We start from the raw sequence: 23,003 nt of genomic DNA on the forward strand, positions 1-23,003 counted from the left end.
GTCTGAACTGGGAGTGGGTTGAGAGCTTGACTTTGATTATAATGAGATGGCCATATCCGCTTTTCACCAGATAAGTTTTGAGGAAATGTTGAAGTTCCCCATGGCCATCTTTCACACAATGCCTACAAGTTTGTGTGTAAATTTGAATTTGAATTTTGAAATACTTTTTAACTTAATTGAATAGTTTAGTTTGAGTTTCTGTCACCCACATTTTTACTATTACTACTGCTCTGAAATATGATTTGAGGATTTAAGTACCACAGACAACATTGATGAAAATGTCTCGACTCTGTAGCGTTGAATGTTCAGTAACACTTCTGTTCAGTAAACCTAGTGGACAATCAAAACCCAGAACGTTCTTGACAAATGCAGACATGCTCATTGGACTTTTTATCCCTCCCTATTTATTTAGAACTCTAAAATGATGGTTTGGATTTTGTCATCCATCTGTCCATCTTTTCTGTTTGTAATCAAATGCAAACTATACATTCTGGCTTCAAGATTTTACATGCACTAACCATCTTTAGTGGATCCTTCTGTTAGATTTACTTTCTTACAAATCGTATGCCACCATCAGACGGGTCTCGTTTTTCATTTTCATTAAGACGGACAAGGAAAAATGTTATGTTTCACCAGTGGGCTTACTTTTACTTTAATATGGCTACATTTCTGTGGCCCTAAGGTGAAGCCTTGTTTGCTGAAACAGCTTGTTTGATTTTGGCTGTGTAGGCCTAAAAGCTGCATTGGGATTTGAGTTGTGTTATTATTTATTTATTAAGATGTTTTAGCCCCAGCTTCATCTGTGCTGCATCGTTTTCCTGAGGTGCTCTGTGTGACTTGAGGGGAAATCTAGCCCCATCGCCCACATCCCAAGGAATAAAAAAAAAAGAAAAACATGGGCACACTTCAACTCAAAGCTCAGCTTACCTCCTTTACTGCTGCTCTGCTTTACAAAGGAACCCCTGACCTAGTTTTACCATTGTGACTTGTAGTGATAACCATGTTGTTAGGACTCAGGAATGTATTGGAAAGAAACCCGCAGAAGAACAAAGCAGTGATGCACAGTTTATGAGGAAGACGGCAGGATTGCAGTTCGCTGAAATTGTTCTATTTAGGGTGTTAGAGAAATGTGTCTCTTTAAACAATATATCGTTTTATGGAATATTCACTGATTCATTTTTGTTCACTGCTTTCTTATTCTCTGGTGTGTATAAACTCTACAGGCTCGGAGGTACGGTTCTTTTTAAATGAAAAAAACCCCAAATACATTTATCTCGTTGACCCTGTGATGCATTGGCCATGCATTTGGGGTGTACCTCGCCCGTAGCCAGCTGAGAGGCTCCAGCAACACCCGTGTCCTGCGAAGTGGAAGAGCGGCTGTAGATGAGATGATGAGTCCCGCTGTGGACGAGTCGACAAGAAAATGGACGGATGGATGTATGTTATTTTATCAGTATTGACCATGAGAAGTACGTTTTTTTTTTTTTTTACATATCTGTGGTCTCGCTGTGCAGATGTCCACTCGTTGAAGGCTGAGTCAGGTATTTAGTTTGAAGACATAAATGGATAAATAAAGCATTTCCTCAAGTATCGCAGTTGAATTTATGCATTGCAGATGAGACTGTTCAGAGCACAGCTGCCTCCCTCAGTATGCTCGTTCCTTTGTATATAGACAGCGATATGCATGAAGAGGCTGCCCTTTCATACTGTGAAAAACACAGCTCGCTTCTGTTTAGTATGGTGTTTTAATCAATTTATTTGTTAGACTGTGGTCTGTCTAATTGCTGCGATGATGTGCATTCTCTGCGTCAAATTGAAAGACGGGCTGAGGAAATTGGGATGGGTCAAGTGAAATTAGCTTCTCGTTCAAGAAATGTTCACCTTAATCCTTAAAATGACAGACTGAGAGGGGGGGGGGGGGGGTTGGATGATTTTGTCAGTGCTTAATGAGAGAGTCTTACTGTGGCAGTTGATTGTGACATCTTAGCCTTTTAGGCTAACCTTAGCTGGGATACTACTGTTGACGGATGATTAAAATCCCACCTTGTGTCCTCAGTGATAAATGTCCAGCTGTGTTCTGTTTACCATGCATCCCCCAGCTTTTGTTTCATTCACAATTTGTTTTATTGTCACGCCGAAGTACATCCCATCCATTACAACAACTTCATCCCTCATTTTGTTTACTTGCACGGCTATTTCTCAGTGTCTCTTGAGGAGGTGCATCCATTGCTCCCTCGGGCAACAGAAACTTAATGAAACCCTGTGGTGTCCCATTATTCTTCAATCTTGTAGTGGCAGAATGTTTGACATTTAAGAGGAGATAATCTCGGGAGATGTTCCTTTGTGTGTGTGTGTGTGTGTGAGAGAGAGATGAAGCCTGATTTCATAATCGACTACGATTTGTAACAATCCTGCAGTGTGAGAATGGCTTTAAGTTACTGCCGTCATGGCGTCTATGGCGAGCCTGGAGTCGTAGGCGAGCTCTCCAGCAGAGGAACATCAATACTGCTTATCTGATTGTCCTCTAAATATGTAGCATTGTTGTATTTGGAATAACAAGCATACTATGAAAAGGACCTTTCGATCCATTTCAAGCCCAGTGTTTTTATTTCTACTTTTCCATTTCTGATGAAAGCCAATAGCTGCATATTTCAGTTTAGAGCAGTTTTCCTATGAGAGTTGTTATTTTTGATCAGGATCATGCCTGACTGTATATTTCCATACTAACACCGGGATAAGCATTTTGATGGTAGTCTGTGTTTGTTTTATTGCTAATGCATGCAATTAAAACAGCGACCTGAAAATCTTTTCTTTATTTTTATTATTATTATTCATTCATTTGATTTGTACTTTGGTCGCATGGCTTGCTTAGTTTATCTGGAATATAGCTTAAGTAGCAAAAAAATAAATAAAGCTGCCATCCCCAGATGATTGAAAATTGTACACAAAAACAGACCATCGGTAAATCAGATGTGTATTGCTTGCAGACTGTTGAATTACACCTCTTTCGTACACCATCACAGTGCCACTCTTTATTTACAGAGATTACATTCAAGACGTTTAAAAGCTTAATTCCCACCCAATAAATCCTCCTGTTGACGCAGATGAGCTGCGGTCCTTCTCATGCCTGATGCTCGCGACTGATGAGCTCGATATTTAACTCCAGTCCCCGGTGACCAATGCAAGTTAAACGCTTCTGTGGTTGTTGTTAGGCTGCTGTTTTTTTTTAACGGCTCTCAGGGGTTCCAGGCTTGTTGTTGAGTGTGATATTATGGAACATATAACAGGGCGTAATGGCAGTGCAGATGATTTAACTGCCCCCCAGGGCAATGAAAAAGAGGTGGAATGATTTTGAATGGGACAACTTTGTATAAGGTGTTTTTCCTCTAGGTGCTATTGAGGCCTTTCATTTTCTCCACATTCCCTAAAAAAAAAAAGAAAATTCTCTGATGTGAAGAAAAATTAGTCAAAATTCCACAAAGCTTTTAATATTATAATACGTTTGAGGTCAGAATCTCCATGTATAATCATCTCATCTTGTATCTCATTTGAATTTTTAAACTTCTGGTTAATTTAAAATGTATGAACGTTTGAGTGCAAGCCTCCCCCCCCCCCAGGCCCATCGCAGACTTGTGTTGTCTGCTCTGCTCTATTGGAGACGCTTTGGCTTTAATCCCGTGCCCACAGGGGACGGCTGACATGGATGAGTGTAAACTGTTGACATGGTGCTGTCTCCTATGTGCTCTGATGAAAAACAGTGAAGACCTCCTCTCACAACATGTCTCCAAATAGCCTGTCACAGAGACTCTCCCGCATCCGTCGTGATGCTCTGTGGTGATTGTGAATCCCCACGTTGTACCGATGCATGCAAAGCCAACCTAGTATTATCTAATAATGATTTTTTCATTTGCAGCCTTTGTGACTTTCAAGCAACCTATGAATGTAATTTTAAATACAGTACAAAGGGCTCATACAACAGCTCCTGTCTCAATGGGCACAAAGACTTGGCTCGATGTAATGCTCATTTTAATTAATCCCCCTGTAATGATGCAACTATTAGTAAGAGCTGAGCTCGCTTCTTAAGTGGCGGAAAATGTGTGTGTTCATGCATGTGTGTGTTTGGATTCCGTCTTTTCAGATGTTGATCAAGCCAATGCGAGTCTCTCTGAAACTGCAGTTTGGCTTCTTGCTAGCCCAGGGAGATGCGCTGGCGTTGCTTTAACCTCGGGGGACCATCAAATATGACACGTAGTCGTTGTCAAGTTATTATGGCGCAACATTAAACTTTTATACTGCAGAAGTCCATAAACCAAGTACTGGTATGATTAGTTGAATTAGTCTATCTTTCATTTTATTTTTAGCAACATTTGGTTAACCCTAGATTGTTGTGTCTTCAATGATTCAGTGGAATTATTGTTTTTGTAGTGGGTGGTGCCGTCGCCTCACAGTAAGAAGGTAACGGGTTCGAATCCCATCTCTATAGAGTTCGTATCCTCTTGCGTGGGTTTTCTCCAGTTTCCTCCCACCTCCAATTTTGATTCCTCCAAAATGCCCGTAGGTGTGAGTGTGTGCGTGAGTAGTGCTTGTCTTTCTCTGTGTGGCCCCGCTATGTGCTGGCGACACCTTCGGAGGTGTAACCTGCCCTCCTGCCCGTAAGCACGCTGGAATAGGCTCCAGCGACACCCGTAAAACCCGCAAGGCGACTGTAGACAAGACGACCGTCTCATCTACAAGAAAATGGATACAGACGGTTCTGGTAATTAAAGCGGATTTTTAGAAATGACATAATTTGTCCCCAAGATGCACGCAAGCTCGCACGCAAATTAACTGTGAACAGCTATAAAGCAGTGAACACAGCGTTGAGTACAATATGCAGCCGGTTGTACCAGAAAGTCCACCACATTGCAGACTGGACCAGTGATTTGTGTCTCCACTTCAATGTGTGGAACATTGTGCTCTTGTTGCACAGAACCAATCTGTGTAGCCAATTGTTTGAATCCCTCCAGCCATCAGGAAACAACTATTATCCAACCTACAATACTGGTTTTGAATGTGACAGTGTTGGCTTGACTGCTTCAAGCTACACAGCACTAACTTGTTTTTCCTCATGCATCTGATTGACAAGGCTTCGGTTCAACGTTTCCTCCGGTGCAGGCACACAGGCTGCATCTGTTATGAGACTTGATTTTCCCCACTGAGTTCGATTTCCGCACATCTTGGACTTGCGCCGTAGTGTATGTGCTTGGGGACAATTCTTGCCTCCAGCTTTCGGAGTAATTTTTTTGGGGGACAATATTTTGTTTCTTTCAGGCAATTTGCCCCAAGAAGTGTAAGTGAGAGATTTGTGCACTCATCTGGTTGTTTTTAGTCTTTAACGACAGATTGCATCATACTCAAAACAAGCCTTCAAATATGAACTTTGCAGGGAAGCTGGCATTTTTCCAAACATATTGACCATGCAGCCTATTTTTATTTTTGTTTTTGTTTCAAGGCAGCTGCCGCTGTGAGGATTTTTGATTGATTTTTAGCTGTAGGAGAGCAAGAAGCATCACCGTAGCTGGAGGAGAAAGGTGCTCTTGTGTCTGATGCAGATTTCTGGCTGTGATAATTGCCACCAATCAACGCACTGTGTAAAATGATTGCACCCAGGCTGGAAGCAAGGCATTTGTGGTGCAGATGGTCACCAGTGCCCATCCTGCTGTTGTTGTCATCGATTTATTGGTTTAGGATTACTGTTTAAATCTTGTCAACACATTAGCAAATCAGATGCTCCATGCTTTAAGCTTCTTCTTTCTTGTGTTTTTCCTCATTCCTATCTGCAGATTAGTACAGAAACCTCGGATTTCTGTCAACAGGGATCTGTAAAATAGGGCATTTTTGGTAAGGTGATGTCATCGCTTCACATTGGAAGTCTTCCATCAAACTTGGAACAAATCCAGTTGACTCTTCTTTTTTTGCTGTTCATAATTTACCGTGACCTGGATGACTGAGAACTTACACAGACATGTGTGTGGATGGTGTAAAGCCAATTGTGAGGGGAATGAGCTGCTTGGTGGAGGTTTGCGTCTTCCGAGTGCTTTTGTAGTATTTCAATAAAATCAACTCAGATTTCCTGACCTTTTTTTTCCCCCTGTGCTCCTAACAGTTTCATCGGGTGGCCACCCCCAGCACGCTGGAGACCAGCACCGTGGGAGCACAGGCGCGATGAGGGAGAGGAGGGCGGCTGCCGAGCCCTATTGGTCCTATTCAGGTGGGTTGTTCCCGAGCCAGAGGAGAGGAAATAGCAATCCTTTTTACACCAGAGATCACACAATATGGCCACAATGACTGTGCTTCTCTACTCCATACTCTTTTATATATATATTAATAAACCGATGATCGCATAATGCTATCTCAATTTGAAATTTTTAGATAGGCTGCTGATGTTCTGGCAGCAAAAGAGGCATGCAATGAGCTTCAGTGACACAACACTTTACATATGACCTCATCCTTTACTTTGACGGTAAAGAGATCAGACCTCAGGCTATCTCCTTAATTTGAAGCTCTGTTTGGTTGATTTTCTTCTCGCAGGGAGCTGCGAATGACTAAGCTGCTTTTCAAATCTCATGATTGTGGCAGATGTGTCGCGCACATCTTAGATTGTAAAAACATCACATCTTTGCCCTCCTCCACAGCATTTCTGCCTCATTGCTTTTTCACTGACATTGCTTTTTACTCTATTATCACTGAATTATTTGCACTATAATAGGTTTATTTTATGCTTGAATATAGTTTCAGGCCAGCCAGCAAAATATCTGGAAAAACTTGACATCCCTGTTTGTTTTTTCATGGCGTATATAATTTGTTTTGCTGGTATAAAGAGAGTTTGAAGCAGATTCTCTTTGTATAACTGAAATGGTCATTTTTTAAATGTATACAGTGGCATTTGATATGCATCCGACATGCAAGTATTGAGGCTGTATACTGGTTTTGTCTTCATCGACTTAGACAGAAAATTAAATATTGGTTCTCATAAAAAAGTCATTGCTTCATAAATTCCTTTGTAGATGATTTGATAGTTAAATATTTAGCCAGGTCTACGTGAGCAGGAGATGCTATTTGACTGATAGTATTTTCTATGAGCACACAATCTTGCAGAACTGCTTCACATTAAGCTATAGACAAAATGCAATCATTGGCTGGCCACTGAGCAGCTCTGTTTGGAAAAAAAAGTGGGGAGGTATGTGCTTTAATCAAGGGCATCTCATTCAAATATTTCAGTAATCAAATTCAAAAATGAATATTTTCCATTTTAGAGACTTCACCAGTCCAGTGTCTAACTTAGCTCCCCTGCTCTGGGTATGAATCACAGCTCTCGGTACGATTCTACTCCTTTTGCATTGCTACTTTTAGATTATTTTACTTTTGTGTGTGTGTGTGGAAAGACATGCTTCTTAAGAGACAGGGTGGTTATTGGGAGAAGACCATATCTCTTCATATAGATAATAGATATTTTAGTTTTATATAGGAAGAGTAGGCAAAGCAGGTCAGACAGCAGCTGATGGGTTGATTTTGGACATTCATTTTAGGCCTGTGAAGCCAACTATTCGTGCTGGCGAGGACAGCTGTGTGATTGCTTGGAGATAAAGGGAAGCATTGAGGGAACAGAGAAATGGCCATCGCATTGGAAAGGCAATTAGTGGCTAAGGCTTGTGAATGGGGACGGACAAGCGTGCCACAGCAGCTAAATGGTTGTTAAGGACATTTGCTCTGTGCAAGTGAGTGGAAAAAAAGTACACATAGTAGGTTTAGCCTGAAATTAAAAGGTAAAGTATAGTCTGCGCTAGAAAAGAGAGAGAGAAATAATATATTTTGGTGAGCTTATCCCTCATTTCTTTACACATGCTTCACTGTGTATCCTGCAGTTTTCTGAGCTGTTTAAGGGATGCAGAAACAAATATGAGACTCAAGAACTGGAGCAGTAATGACTTTGTTCAATTTTGGATAATGTCAAAAAAACAGTTTGGAATTGTCCCACATTCATGGCCGAGTTTATACAGGATGTCAAACATTACATTATGCAATATATTGGTTTGAGATTTTTCATTTCTGTCAACATCACAATATGTTTTCATGAAAATTAAAGAATGCTAATCCTCCCCTGGTTTTACGCAGCCGGTTAGTTTAGAGCTCCGTTCCAGAGCTGCCATTTGCTGACGCGTCAAGGCCCTGTGTGCTTCGGTTATGAACCTGGATGCAAGTCGCCTTGAAACCTATACCCTGAAATTTGATTAAAAGTTATTTAAGGCACGGGCTGTTTGCGTGTGTGTGTGTGTGTGTGTGTATGCGCGTGCGTGTGTGCATATATGTGTGTCTATGCACTTGTGTGGAGGCATTTTTCATAAGAAGGATGATATCACACTCCCTATAAAACTCCCACAGGAGCAGGGCTATGCATCATTTCACCCTTTTTATATCTCTGCAGGTTTTCACATCTTCTCTGTTTGTTCCTCCGCCTTTCCTGGTAATTTGTGTTTTTGGCCAAAATAGGTTTTAGTTAACTTTTGATTGGGCTCTCGTTGATTTATTGTTCTAGTTTAATTACCACACAGCAGTTGGAGCACCTTAAGTGGCTTTTGCAGAAGCATTATGCTGAATCCCTTTTAACAATGCGTTGAATATAAAACAACAGACAGAAACGAAGTGAAGAATAATGTCTTTAGATGTAGGGAAGACAGATTATTGTCCCAAAGATACTCATCGACCCTCAATGTAATGATCACACTGTTCTATTTTGTCAAGTCCCTGAATGAACTTTTATGACGCTTAATGCTGATCTGTGTAATTTCTAGGGATGGGAATTGAGAACCGGTTCCAGTGTTTCATTTCCTTGGAATCGTCTGCCTCCCCCCCCCCCCATATGATTCCCTTATCAATTCCAGTGGGCGCGAATGACATCACTACGCAACCTGCATAGCGACTGTACTCACCAGCCTGCCAGCAAGGCAAAAGCATTTGTTCACACAGCATGCGATGTCACATTCACGATCAGCTCTGGAGAGAATCTCAACCCAGCAGCAACTTTAGCCCAGCCTGTACTGCAGGTAACTAACTAGCACTGCCTAGCATGTTAGCGCTGTTCGCCTGATTGGGAAGACCTGCTGTTACTAACTGGTAACCTGACATGAATCCCTTCTCACTGCATTACATTTTTAGAGAGACAGAGCCAGACTGGCTCGGAACGCTGGCAGCGCTCACGCCAATCTTCCAATAGCCTCGCCGTTCACCGAGGGCAGGGAAGACTGCTGCAGTCATTCCAACAATGGCAGCCTCTTCTTTCATTGGCCCAGAGAGTGGATCAGGAGATCCAGCTGTACAGAAGCCTGCCCCCCATCCCCTGCAAAGATAATGCCACCCTATGGTGGTGGGGCAGGAGCGAGACTCGGCCTGTGATGTCAGGCCTGGCTGAAAGATTTCTGTGTGTGCAGGTGTCCTCCGCCCCGTCTGAGAGGGTGTTCTCCACAGCTGGAGACACTCCAAGTCCAGAAAGATCACGCCATCCGTCCTGAAAAAGCAGATATGCAAAAGAATTGTTCATTGTTCGTAGTTGATAGCTGCACATTGCACAGTTCCATTGGACCTGAGTTAATTGCATCAGTCACTTGCTGATGTCGTTTTATTTTTGAGTGCTCGGCTCAAATATTCTTCTTAAAAGGAGATCATTTTAATTTCTAGACTATGCTTCTGTAACTGCCACTAAGTAGTTGTGTTTTGTTTATTTCTACAGAATAATATTTATTTATTAAAGCAGCCTATGCCCCATTGCGGAGCCCTTACCTTGACCATGCCTCTGACTCTACTTCTGGGCACTCGAGCTAGATTGCAGTTCTGGAATATGACAGCAGTGGAAGTTAATGGGTTCCTGGTAGCTACTTGTTGATTCTTCTCCATTCTTTGGTTGTTAATTTGCATCTTTTTTTTCCCCCAACACGTTTCTTGCAACAAATGGTTCGTTGATGGTTTTGTGATCATGCCCCCAATACCATAGCAATTTCAAGAGTGTTGCATGATCCCTCTGAAAGACTTTTTAATCATGCCTATTAATCATGTGCACCTTTTTATAAGGTGCTGTTCACATACACGTCCCCCTGATATGTTTAAATCCCCTAAGCATTCAGATTTATACAGCTTGGAGTTGAATCCTAAAAAGGATTTGGTCAAAATATTCACTTGGCTAATAATTGTGCACACAGTGTATTTTGTTTTGCAGAGCAACATCACAGAGGTTGCCTGTCATCATTAGAAAACTTTCCACTCATGTCTCATATAATGAAGTGAATGAAGTGTCTTTTTCAATCAATTGCTATGTCGATCCAACTTAATTAGTACTTTAGAGGATACAAAACAAGATTAGGTTAGCTCACTGTTCTTGATTACTCAGGCTGTTATGTTATGTTTTGAATTAACTCTCGCTTGTTTTGCTGCACACATTTTCTGTCGACGCTTATTTTATGGTCTCTCTACTACAGATCTAAATGTATCGGTTAAAAAAAGTGTTTTCAAATTATTATGTTGCCTACTGTTAGTATAAAGGTGTCAATCATGCATTATTCTGCTGTTGTACACTTGGTGTACCCAATTAAATACAATACAAATGTATTTCGTACACAGTTGATCAAACAAATACCCAGGGATTCAGAGCAGAGTTGATGAGTTGAATTCAAATAGTAATTTACGGTAGTTGGTTTGAGTTGAACTGTGATTCATTCATACTCAAGTTGTCTGGGTGCTTGCGAGAGGGCACTGCTGTTTCTTTTGTTGCTTGACAGCTCATTCTGAAAGCTTGTGGGAAAAGAGCAATGTTGTCATGGTGCCCGGCAGGAGTAGCACTGACTCCAGGCGGTAATGAATCCAGAGGAGGATTTCTCCCAGTGCACTTGAATTCAGCACTCCCTGCCTGTACAGCACTGCAGCAGGTATGCATGAAAGTGTCCACGGATCCAGGGAAATTCTGCACAAAAACGAAGATACAAATACCTGTCCTAGCATACAGTACGTCTACCTATGTTTGTCTAGTCAGGACGGCAGTTTTTACAAAAGCACTAAGTATTTATCTGATTAATTATAAATAAATAAAGATTATTCTCCAGTGTCTCAACAGAGTCAAATTTGGAAATTAAAGTCAATGCGTGATGCATATTTAACACTGTAAAGCAAATATTAAAATCCGATTTTGATCACTCTCTCCAAAGCTCATGTTGCAAAAAGATTTTGTTGCATTGTGAATATTGCTAAATGCAAAGTTGACTGACAAAATTGCTTTCAGTGTCCTCTGAAAGACACTACGGCATCAGAGTGTCGACGGGTGTATGACATGCACATTGGATAAAAGCTCTACGTACAGGAAATTTTAAATCGATCAGGTAGAGCAACTCGAAGGGAAATACAAAACACAGAGGGTTTGACAATTCTTCTATGGAAACCTGCACCCTGACAAATACATGGGCTGTCCATAAAATGAGCAATTATATCACATTTAACCCTTAATAAGCACATTGCTACTGTTCCCCAGCTCCTACTCGCATCTGTCTCGGCCATTGGTGTTTGCCATGTGTCACCTGCCACATCATTGAAACTTTGCAGTACTCATTCTACAACATTCCTGTACCACCTCTTGATTAATTCCCCCCACCTCGGAGAAGGGAGGGCGATCCATCTGTCTTGCAACCCCCGACATTGGTAGTCAAAGCCGGTCTCCGTAATGATGGACGCTTAATACAACATCATCCATAATCCTCCAGTGTGGCTGATGATGTTGTATCACCCTGTGGTTATACCTGCACTCATCTTCTGGAGAAAGAGCACTAATTATTAAAAATTGCATTTTTCAGGGCCGAAGCAAAGCTCATTATTCATGTTGGTTATGACTCGCCGTTCGGATCAGCCTTCGTGTGTCAGGATTAGTCCATTTTTCTCTGTCGGTTTGGCCCTTGACGGACATGCCTTGGGGGAAGTATCTTACTTTTCCATGATGCATCGCATTGGCAGCAAACAATTTGGTAGACTTGAGCGCCAAATTAGTACACGGCTTCCTTTCTCCAGACGAGGTAAATATACTCAAGATGGAAATAAATGATCTATCCTCAAACCCTTCGCTAAATCATGTCGGGTTTTTTGCTCGAGTTGATTTGTTTGTCTTCTCGCATCGGCGTGCTCAGAGACCAGGATGATGGGGCCTGCGCCTACAGGATGCATGATACTATAAGGCCCTTTAATCAGCAGCTATGATAAATACTACCACACTGTTTTGTTTCCCTGTTTAGGGCAGACTGATGGATTGGACCAGCAGGTTTGTTGTGCAACCTAATTAATTTAATTCCAGGTGGCGCGTGGTGCTAGTTTGCCCTGTGGAAGCATATTAGGTGTAGTTTGTGGTCAGGGTTAACATAATGGATGTGGACATTCTCCCCTTGCATTGCCTCGGAAATGTGAGATTGTCAGCCCACCGGTTTCCTCTCTAATGTGGTTATGCTGATGAGCTGGCAGAGCAGCTCAGCAAAATTTTTACTTAATGAGAACATATGCCCCGAAGGTGAGGATTTAACTGTAGGGGGCAAAGGCAGTAATAGTACGGCAGTGTTTTTTTTGCGTGAATTATAAATCAGCGGTTGATTGACAATCGCACATGTTTAAACATTGCTTAAGGCATGAAAGTGTACTGCAGAGTTGTTTGGATGCAGTTGATGCCATTCAGTACTACATCACTTCCAAATGGCCGAAGTTGCCCTGCTCGTAATATCATTTATCCTGTGCTGCTATCTCCACTTTATTGAATTACACTGTTAACTATTGATTCCTGTCTGGATTCTAAATTACAAGAACACTTGCTGGGAAAATATGTAGCTATTGTTGTCCCTGCTTGGCTTGCAGAATAGCAGCAACATAGAAGAGTAATGGCTGCTGAGGGAGTGCACTCAGCGTAGAGATGGCAATAGCTCAGAGTGGTTTAAGCTTGGCGTTTTTTTTACTCATCTTTTTTTTAGCTAAAGGTGCCCGTGGGATGGCTAAAATGGGATCAGTAATGTTTTTTTTTTAAAGCAATAACAATCTATAAGTAAGAATATTTGCTCCATTATTTGGATTATCACTCGCACTTATCACCGGACAGTGTAAGTCTTGAGCTCTGCATGTAATGCATATAAGGCTTTTAAGTGAAGTTATTTAAACCCAGCTCCATATTTTTTTTCAGGTAGAAGGAAGATCACTCAGCCCCATCATTCTTTGTCTTGTGGGGCGTCATTACTCATTAACGCTGGAGCTCATACCTGCAAGGGGTGATGAATAATGTAGCTGCATCTTGAAATTATTGGGGTGGAAGCTGATCTCTGCCTTCTACCGTGAGACAGTCAAAACTTAAATGCATAATGCAAATGTGCTCATAGGTTTTCTTTTTATTTGTTTGCGTTCAATTTCTCGACCTCACGGAAGCAGAGTAGGTGAATCTTTCATCGCTGACCTTTGATTGATGTGAGGAGGGGGTCAATTATGTGAGTTGTTTTGCCAAATTCCATTAAATAATTTAGATTTTTCAATTGATTTCAGAATGTCAGTCACACAGTGCTTTTTTATACCTCGCCTATTCTATGGCTTGTCCATCCTCCCTTCAATCCCTTGGTTTCCCAGTTTGCAGTTTGCATGTGCAATGCTAATTGGGGATATCGAAGAAGTAGTGGAGATGCACACTTGATTACGGTTTGCATTTAGAATGGCTGCTGGCTGTTAGCTCAACACACGTCTGGGGATGTGGGCATGTGCTTCCCAGCGATTTGTGGCCTAATTTAGTGGTTTTTCGGTGCATGCAAAAGCTGAAGAAACTTTATCATTTACTCCTCCTCAACTTCAAATGTGTCCAAACTTCCCTGTCGGTGTCTACTGACTGGCGCACGTAGCCACATATGCACACAATCTCCCACTCTCAAGCTGTTAAAATACAAGCAGAGGATGACTGTGAAAACCGCATGAATAAGCCGCAGACAGAAATGTTTAGCTGTGCAGAGCGAGGCTTTCTCCAGACACCAGACATTTATCATCATCCTCCAGAGTAAATAAATGCATGTCTGTTCAGTACACGGCTGTTAAAGTTACATATGTGTGTTCGGCTGAAGGTGGTGCACACCTCCAATAAAGAAGGTTATTTCGAGATGACCTATTGCTGTCCGTTTTAATCAGACCAGCCACCATGTCTTTCCACTAATGGCTGGACTGACATGACTGCAGCGTGCACAGCTGTGATCTCTCCAGAGGGTTCAGGAACAAACAGGAAGGCACCTATTAAGCGTGGCCACTCCACGACCTTTCTCACACAGCCACCAGCATGTAACCACGAGCTGCATGCAGCCATTCGGCTCCGTCATTATTATCGCCATCAAGCTCCCAACTTATCCTTGAATATGAAAAGGTTACCTCGGGAGCTTATTAGAAGACGGTCATGGTTCTCACTCTGAGTTTGGTTCGGGTTTAACTTTTTTTTCTAATCATGTAATGTATGAATGCTTCTGATTATTGCTCTAAAACTAATCAAGAAATTCAGATATTACTTTGTTACCATTTCGTCTCACAAGTGGTCCTTTAAAAAAATAAATATTAGGATCGTTTTAACTTCGGCAAGTTTCTCGTCACTTTGCTTGTTTTTTCGTTTTTTTTATCCAGCAGGTCATCTGTTTACTTGAACACACAATTTCTTATCGCATACTTCCATAGATCCATACTCCATCCTGGCCAGTTTGAGGGCACAGTAGAAGTGTATTCACAGTAATAATACGTATGTCAAAATGTAGCACCTATATTCTAAGTACCTGGATGGCATAATTGAAATGAGCCATGAATGTGGTCTGAAATGCCAGAGACCTCTCCACCCAATGGCTGCCATCTTTGCTACGTAGTCGGGAAAGGAGGGGCTGATGAAGAAACAAGCCTGCATGTGAAGATCTCGGCCACATAAGTGAGTATTTCAGAGGAGAACTACATCAAAGTATAAGCCCACAGATATTTTTACATCTTATGGCTGTCATTTTCGCTTAGTGCGCTGTAGCAGTTTGGGACTTGAGACAACACTACACTGTTGAAAGTCATGTGTCGGCGTATACTCGTACACGGAATACTACGTTTGAGCATCCTAACCGAAGTGTGTGTATTAGGACACCATTGTATGTCAGAGTGTGAAATTTTGTTTTTGATTTAGTTTTGCAAATTTCTGTACGTGTGAGGACATTCAGATCAGCAACAGATATTCTGTATTCTTGATTATAATATAAAAGAAGACACTGAGTGTATTGAGCAGGCTATCTGTAATGGACTAGAAAGCAATATAAGCCCTTTAATGTCATTGCATAGTGGATATACAATGACATTTAACACACTCATGCTTTACACTTTTTGAGAGGAGTTAATATTTTCTATTATCGGCAATTTCAGGAGGATTATTGTGGCGTTCTGTGGCTTTCAGATTGTTGTTAAAAAATCTAGAAGCTATTTAAAGATAACAGTTACAATCTGGCATTTGATGTCTCCCTGTATGGGTGGAACACTCAAGCTCTACCTGCTTTGTGGTGACTCCGTGCTGGGCGATCGTTCTGACGCCGCCTCAATGTCTCTCACAAGGAAGTTAGCAGCCTGCTTCCTGCTTTATTCCTGTCCTGGGTTTTATTGCTCTACCCTGAAATCCCGGTCGAGTCTTCCTCCTGGTATTGTGTCCCTGCAATAAGTGGGTCAAGGGGTTAGAATTGCTTGGCCGGGCATTTCCAACTGCTCTTTGTCGCCTCCCTATGTAATCTGAACCCTTTGAAGAACTTCTTCCTTGATCTCAAAAGATCAGAGAATTGCTTTCTGCTTGCCATTACTTAGCGTATTGATCCGCTGCATCGAGACGATCGAGTCTGTGAAATGCCTGCCCATGAAAACGAGTCAGTGTCTTTGATTCTGAACCTTGCAAGTTTCACCAAGTTCCGTGCTTCTGGCGAGTCGGGTTTGTATTGGTACAAAACGTGGCCCTTCAGTCTAATCATGCTGTGCATCCAACCGTGCAGCACCCTTGATTTGTTCCTGTGCTTTTATTGCCACTTTAAAATGACTGACATACTTTGTATAAAAAAACAAACAAACTTTAAATGAAAAATAAATCGTATAAATTTTTTTTACCACCTCAGTTCAGACTGTATTCCAGGTATTGCCACGTGCATTGTTAAGCTTGCAGTTGTTTTGAAATACTCAAAAGATAATTGTCTTCTCAAAAGCTTGCTTCCAATTGGATTTTCAGCTTAGACGATTCACATATGTTGAAATTGCCTCCTTATAGAGGTACTTCGGTATGTGATTCGATGATGCACACACAGTGTTGCAAAGACGGAAAAATCAAAATGAAGATTGCCTTTTATTTAAAAAAATAAATAAATCCCGTTTTCATTTCAGTGCCAAGAGAAACTGGGAACTTGCTGTTTCGGTGTAATATATTGCTTTTTGTGTTGTGCTATATTACAGTGACATGCACGCATGGTGTCTCATCCACTTTAAGTAGCCTTGATTCAGTGTTCCATTAATCTTGACTATTAATTTCAAACGCAGTTCCTCACTCACCACTGCATTCTTTATGGTTTGTTGGGTTGCAGACGGCAACAAGGGTACATGTTTGTCTGTAAATCAATACAAAAGCATCTATTTTATCAATGTATCATTTTGTGTGTTGCTCTGCCAGTTACTAGCTACACTTTGTATCCCATTTTTATAATTAGTGAAAAACCGCATTCCCCTATTATACACCATGGCCTTGTAACTATTTAACTATTTCAAAAAAGTATATGAAATGAGATCTCAATTGGCATTGTGAAGAATGTTGTGATTGAGAAATGTGCATGTTTTTCTGGGGAGGCCACTAGGTATGAATGGCCTATTGTGTTATTCTGGATTTGTGTGTAGCCTGTTACATTTGTGGTATTTCTTGTGATTGGCAGCTTCCCTGGTTCTTGTTATTGTGGAAGAGTTTTATTTTTTCTTTATTCTCACAAGAGACATTCTATTTCTCTAAAGGTAAATTTAGAATAAAGAAATGCAATTACTTATTGTGATATATGGTGTTTTTGATGAAATGTTAATGTGTTAAAGTTGGTTAATTCTATTGCATTTAAGCCTAATAAAACTGTAACGTGAACTAACCATCTGTCTAAACTCATTTAGCAATCACGGTATTGATAGGCTGACTCGTGTTAGCTTAAGGTTACTTAAACAGCATTTTGGTAGGTTTACGGTTCAACCAATTATAATGCGACTCAACGTAAACACATTTGCAATGATGGGTTGGGGGGAACAAATTGACAGCGAAAGCAAGAGCTAAATCCAGCAAATTTGCAGTTCCACAAGAAAATATGAAATCTCATAAACTTGTATGTCCTTTGAGAATTCTGGGAAGAGAATCAGTGAGAATTTTTCCAGTCCAGTCTCCATCATTAAATTGTGCTGCAGCATTCAATCAAATAGTCCTGGGTTTATTAGTTAATGATGGAGGTAGCGAGAGAGACCTCTGAGCGGGGGGGGGGGGTGGACAACGATAGGAAGGTGGACTTGCTTTTCATTACAGCGCTGCAAAGTGGCTTCCAAGAACATATGGTTATTTTCAAGTCAGAGAATATATGACGGTATTTTGCATGTAAGAATACAATTTTTGACCTTTTGTGCCTGTACAATGGAAAAGCTGCCGCAATAAGTGTTTCTCTTGCTAGTATAACAAACGATGTAATTGCAATTAACGAGATGTGAGCAACATAATAGAGATACCCCGTTTCTACCTATTTCCTACTGGACTAAAATTAAAAATGAAAGTCAAAAGTTCTGTGTCCTCACTGCTGAGATCGGAGACTGTTTAAAAGAATGGCGCTCGGGGTGCCCAAGCTCTGTTCACATTCTGAGAGCCTGAGAAGGAGATGATTAAAACTAATGGAGGAATCTGCATGAGTGACGTTTGAAGATGTTGCACAAAGTTCACCAAGAGGTGAGGACTTGTGAGAGAGATGATGTGCTCATTGAAAATAAGTGTGGCAATTAGAATAAATAGAAATGATGGCAGGGCAAACAGGAGCTGGATTCCTGTTCCGCTGTTTGGCTCTTGCTGGTGTACATTTTGTTGATGCAGGGCCGTGATTGGTTCAATTTAGTTTTCATTACTAACACATAAACAGTCGTTGTCCATGTGCCCGTTTATACTTTTTTTTTTTTTTTACTTCAGTTGTTTTATTGTGATCCTCCTCTGATTGTTATATTCACTGTTGGAACCAGCACTAATTATTCTTTTCTATATTATATTGACTGTGATTTGAGAATAATGGCTAATCCTGATATTCAAATGCCCGTCGAAAGAGCAGCTGTAGGACATCTCTGAGAGCTGAGCTTAGCGTCTGCGCCCTGCAGCCAGACAAACAGAGTAATGTAGCATCACTAATCAGTGTTTCACTTCACTTGCATCTCTCTGTGCACACTCCACAGAGTGCTCACCTCTCGCTCCTGGTGACAAAAAAGGAGGTTTCCTTTCAGTGATGCGGTACTGGATTACTGTCAGTGTGTAATGATGCACAGGCAGGCCAACCTTTACTCCTGTTTATACTGTGTGGGAAAGCAACTTCAAAACGTGCGGAGAAGTCAACGTATACTCAACTGGAGTTTTGAGGAAAGGAAACAGATTGTATTTACTTGCTTTACTTTTAGGTATGCAAAACCTTCTCTCTTCAAACTTCATTATTCACACGAAAAAAATAATGCTTGCTGTTCCAGACGAAAACCGCTTTTACACCGACTACAGCACGTTCAGCTAGTTACAAGTAAATAAAGAGCTCTGTTGGAGAAACTATTTGTCTGTCCAGGTAAAGTTGTCCACACAAATTTAAAATAATTGAAAAGGTTCCAGAAAAGGTGCAAATCAGGGAATGGGCATGACTCACCTTTGCTGTCAACAAGGTTATTATATAATATAACTGTTATTGCTTGACTGAGATAAGTGATAATTAATTGATAATTGTTTGCATGAAAGGAGTAAATAAATGATAAATGTTGGGGAAAATATTGTGATTTTAAAAAAAAATTCTGACCTGAATTTAAACATTCTAATATTTACTTGTATTAGATTATTATAGTTTCCCTTCTTTATATATATATATATATATATCTACAGCTAAAGCATTGAGATGCTTTTGAGTTGCATTGCACACAACTAATGCATATTCGTGTTGTTTAATTGCTACCACTGCCTTACAGTGCAATCCCACTGTACAGAATTAAAACAAATTAATCAATGCAAATTTTACAGAAGTCATGCAATATTCATGTGTATCTTTGGCCCTAATCAATTACCGATCAGCTTTACACAACTCTCTTGAATGCACCATTATTTGAAGCTTTGTATATTGTTTTGGAGACCTATGTAGTCATTTCACATCGAAACTGCTGGAATTAAAGAGCAGGTTTGTCTACTTAAAACACTGCCGTTGCCTTAAGACACACTCAGACTGACCTACCATTCTCAAATCAACACCTTGCCCTGGTTCTCAAAGAACAATGCGAGGGCGAACCCGCGCCGCTCAAGTGTGTAGTTTAAAATAGCACACCGACATTCTGCGAGGAAAGGAAGTGATGCTCAGCGCAGCGGCAGCAAACTCCAGCGTGAGGTCTAACTGAAGCATCATGCAGTGCTTTGCTAACGTTCTTTGCAAAGCGAAGGAACTCTTCCTTTCCTTTTACATGGTGCTTGAGCTCGTTCTGTAATTGAGCGATAAGGAGCTCGCAAACACAGATTTGTTTTTGCAAGGTGGCCAGATGGGGGCACATCAAATCAAACGCAATAACTGATTTTTAGGAATTCTTTTTTTTTTTGTTTTCCTGGTGTGGAATACAACCTAGTATAGCATAGCTACGTCCATATTCAAGACAAGTACTAGTGGTATAATGTGGTGTCTCTTTTTTTGACATTTGTCTCTATGTGAACAGACGAAACGTGAAGAAATGCTCCAAGCAAAAACATAAAATAAAGTAAAATGGAATACTGACAAGCAACCTTTGACTTTAGTCAGTCAGACATTTTATGGCTGAAGGCGTAAATTCAAGTTAATCCAAGATGTCACAGTTATCATGTCAAGGGTTTATTTTACTTTTAGGAGGTGCAGACTCTAACGTTCACTCCCTTTAGTATATCCAGGTATTGCCTCTTCAACATTTAAAAATTACAAATCTTTTCTGAAATTTTGTTTCTGTGCTTGCTTTTTTTTTTTTTGATAGATATATTCCATAAAGCAGATATTTTTTTTACAAACATATAATTCAACAGTGGCACGAACAAAATGCTTTAACGGGACTGTGGACTGTCACACACCGATTGTTGAGACACGCGCGGTGGACTTGGATTCCACCTGTTTACCTTTGCTTTGTAAATTCTATCTGAAGTCTAACCAAATTATTTTGTGTGCCTAAGCATAGAAAGTTCCCACAGTCTCCAGCTGTTTGATCGGACATTGCTGGCCGTCCACCTGCTGCTGCTTCTACAATAACCTCGCTTGCCTGTGGCAGAACAGCAGCTGTGAAGCAGAACAAACGGGGGGGGGGGGGGGGGGGGCGGCGGGACGTCGAACGTAACGGCCCACAAGCTGCACCTTTCTTGAATGCTGCATAAATGAGTTTTGCAACAGCTGTTGTGTTGAAGAATAGAAGTGAAGAGCTCAAGACTAAATTTGACCAGCCCTGATTGACTTATTGTGGCCCATTATGGTGTGGACGTGTAAATTAAGTATATATTTGAGCTTTCAGTAGTTTAACAGAATAAATGTAACATTTCTACCAAACGCGTTCACTTCTGACCATCTAGAGTCGCCTTCCAGAAATGAAGCCTCTAGAATTTTTATACCGAAAAGGAAGCTATAGGGGGAAGCTCTTCCTCATCGGACAGAATGTATTTCTGTCTCTCTTTAACTTTACAAAACGTCTTGGAGACTATTCTTACAGACTAGCGGATGTTGTATTTCACCAACGGCCAACACCCAAGAACAGGAAACCAAAGTTTCTATGAAATTCCACGAGATGGAAGCAGATATCATTCGGGGGAAGCAATATTTTGGCTGGAGCTCATTCTGGTGGCCAATTAGACCCTGATGCTTTTATAAGTTACCACTTCCTCTACCTTCTTTTATGTGCCCGGTGCTGCTGTGTGGAACACAATGACCCCTGATTAAAGATTGCTCTCAGGCTCTTAGACAGCAATGGCGCCATTCTTATCAGATATCTATTTCTCAGAACTCAGCGAGACCACCAGAAATCAGTGGTTGCTATGCTGACAGAAACAGTGAGCATGATTTCACTTTTCAATGTGACACAGAAATGGTAAAAAAAAAGCGTAATCCTTCGTAAATGTTAAGTATAAAGCTACTACTTGTCAGAGCAATTTTAAAGGTGGTAGCTTGTTTTAAAGGTGCAAATTGTCAACTGGTAAAGACACAATATACTATGACATTTGAAGGAGCCCGATAATATTATAGGATGTTCAGTGTTTAAATCATCAAACGACATTGTACTTTTGAATGTTTGCTTTGTTCTGTAGACACGGGAGTGATCCCAGAGTTAGGGGCATGAAGTCATCCTGTTAATTGCCGAATGAAACCTCTCTGGGTAAAGATAATGCTGCAATGAAGCTTATGTAACTGGAAATCGGACGTGACATAAGTGTGTGCAGTTAACCGGCCAAGTCTTTTGACCTCTGTTCCCATGAGCGTGCACTTGCTGGTGGTATAAATCCATCAAAACAAGTCAAAAGGAAAGAAATGCCAGTCTTACACCTTCAGCGTTGCTATTTTTCTTGTAGAGTTCATATACAAAGACAAAGTACAGTAATCTTTCACGTGTGTTGCATAAAGACATTTTGAGCTTTCGGAACATAGGTCGGGGAAATGACCCACAGCGTCAACAAAAGGGAGTGCAGCTTTAATGCAGTTTCTGCAGAGTTTCAATGTGATAGTGGCGATAGCAAAGGCTTACTGATGACCCACTGGATGTGATAATTCATCGGATCTTGTCTGCTTCTTCTGTCACTTTGGCTTTGGCATTACACTTGGGGTGGAAGCAGTTATCTTATCTCAAACTCCTGCCAACCATCTCCTTAAAATGGCTCTACTTTTAATCACCTGCCACAGTCGGTATCTGCTGAAGCTGCAAGGACCTTATGCTCTAGTAACTGTATAGAATGATGGGAAGCTTAATTAAGGGGCTAGTTATTAAATGTTGTAAGATGAAAGGCTCTTTCTATGACGAGTTACTTTGAAGAAAATGAGTTATCAAACTTCTGTTCACCAAACATGTGGCATAACTCATTCTGATTTTCTTTGATTTGATTTCTCATACAATGTTGAGCCACTCGTCGATGTGCAGGCGGACTCTACTGCATCGACTGTAAAGCCTTGGCTTTATTGATTTTGTCCCAGCGCAGCTCAGCCCTGCTCATAATGCAGCTCTTCTTCATTGCACACATGATTTTGTTTTCCTTTAACTATGCAGTGATTTTATACATGTACATATACCGGTACAAATAAAGAAAATGGATGGATAGTATATACCGGTATATGCGGAAATAATGAAAATCTTACCATCAAAGTTTGGGATAACCAGTAATGTCTAACTACCGGTAAATACACTTTTTTGAAGGTTCTTCATTTGCACTAGAGTCCGTATTGTCTATAATATATCAAGACATATGGCTGTTCCTCTTGCTGAGGCTGAGTTTTCTGCCTCCATTCTAAGGACCAAATGCATCGTTGTTCTCTCATGATAAAATTCAATTTCATTTCTCTTTACAATCAGGTGAGGTGCAACCAAGGACATGCTCATGCATCCCTCTCTATGGCCACCACAATGACCCCCAGTGAAGAGTGGCAGTGAAGAGTCTTTCCACAGCTCCCCAACATTTGCTGAACAGAGATCAATGAGGGGGCATCTGTGCCATTAGA

At 40.9% G+C, this 23,003-nt stretch overlaps 1 protein-coding gene across 1 annotated transcript in view; it reads left to right on the plus strand.

Annotated features, from left to right (window-relative positions):
- LOC137898071 (receptor-type tyrosine-protein phosphatase gamma-like) overlaps positions 1-23,003 on the plus strand; it is an 80,256-nt gene that overhangs the window by 12,120 nt on the left and 45,133 nt on the right. Inside the window, exon 2 of the mRNA XM_068742068.1 lies at positions 6,146-6,250. Coding sequence (XP_068598169.1) covers positions 6,146-6,250 — 105 coding nt within the window. The remainder of the gene's footprint in view (positions 1-6,145; positions 6,251-23,003) is intronic.

Source organism: Brachionichthys hirsutus, chromosome 8, assembly GCF_040956055.1.
Source record: "Brachionichthys hirsutus isolate HB-005 chromosome 8, CSIRO-AGI_Bhir_v1, whole genome shotgun sequence".
NCBI classification, from domain to species: domain Eukaryota; kingdom Metazoa; phylum Chordata; class Actinopteri; order Lophiiformes; family Brachionichthyidae; genus Brachionichthys; species Brachionichthys hirsutus.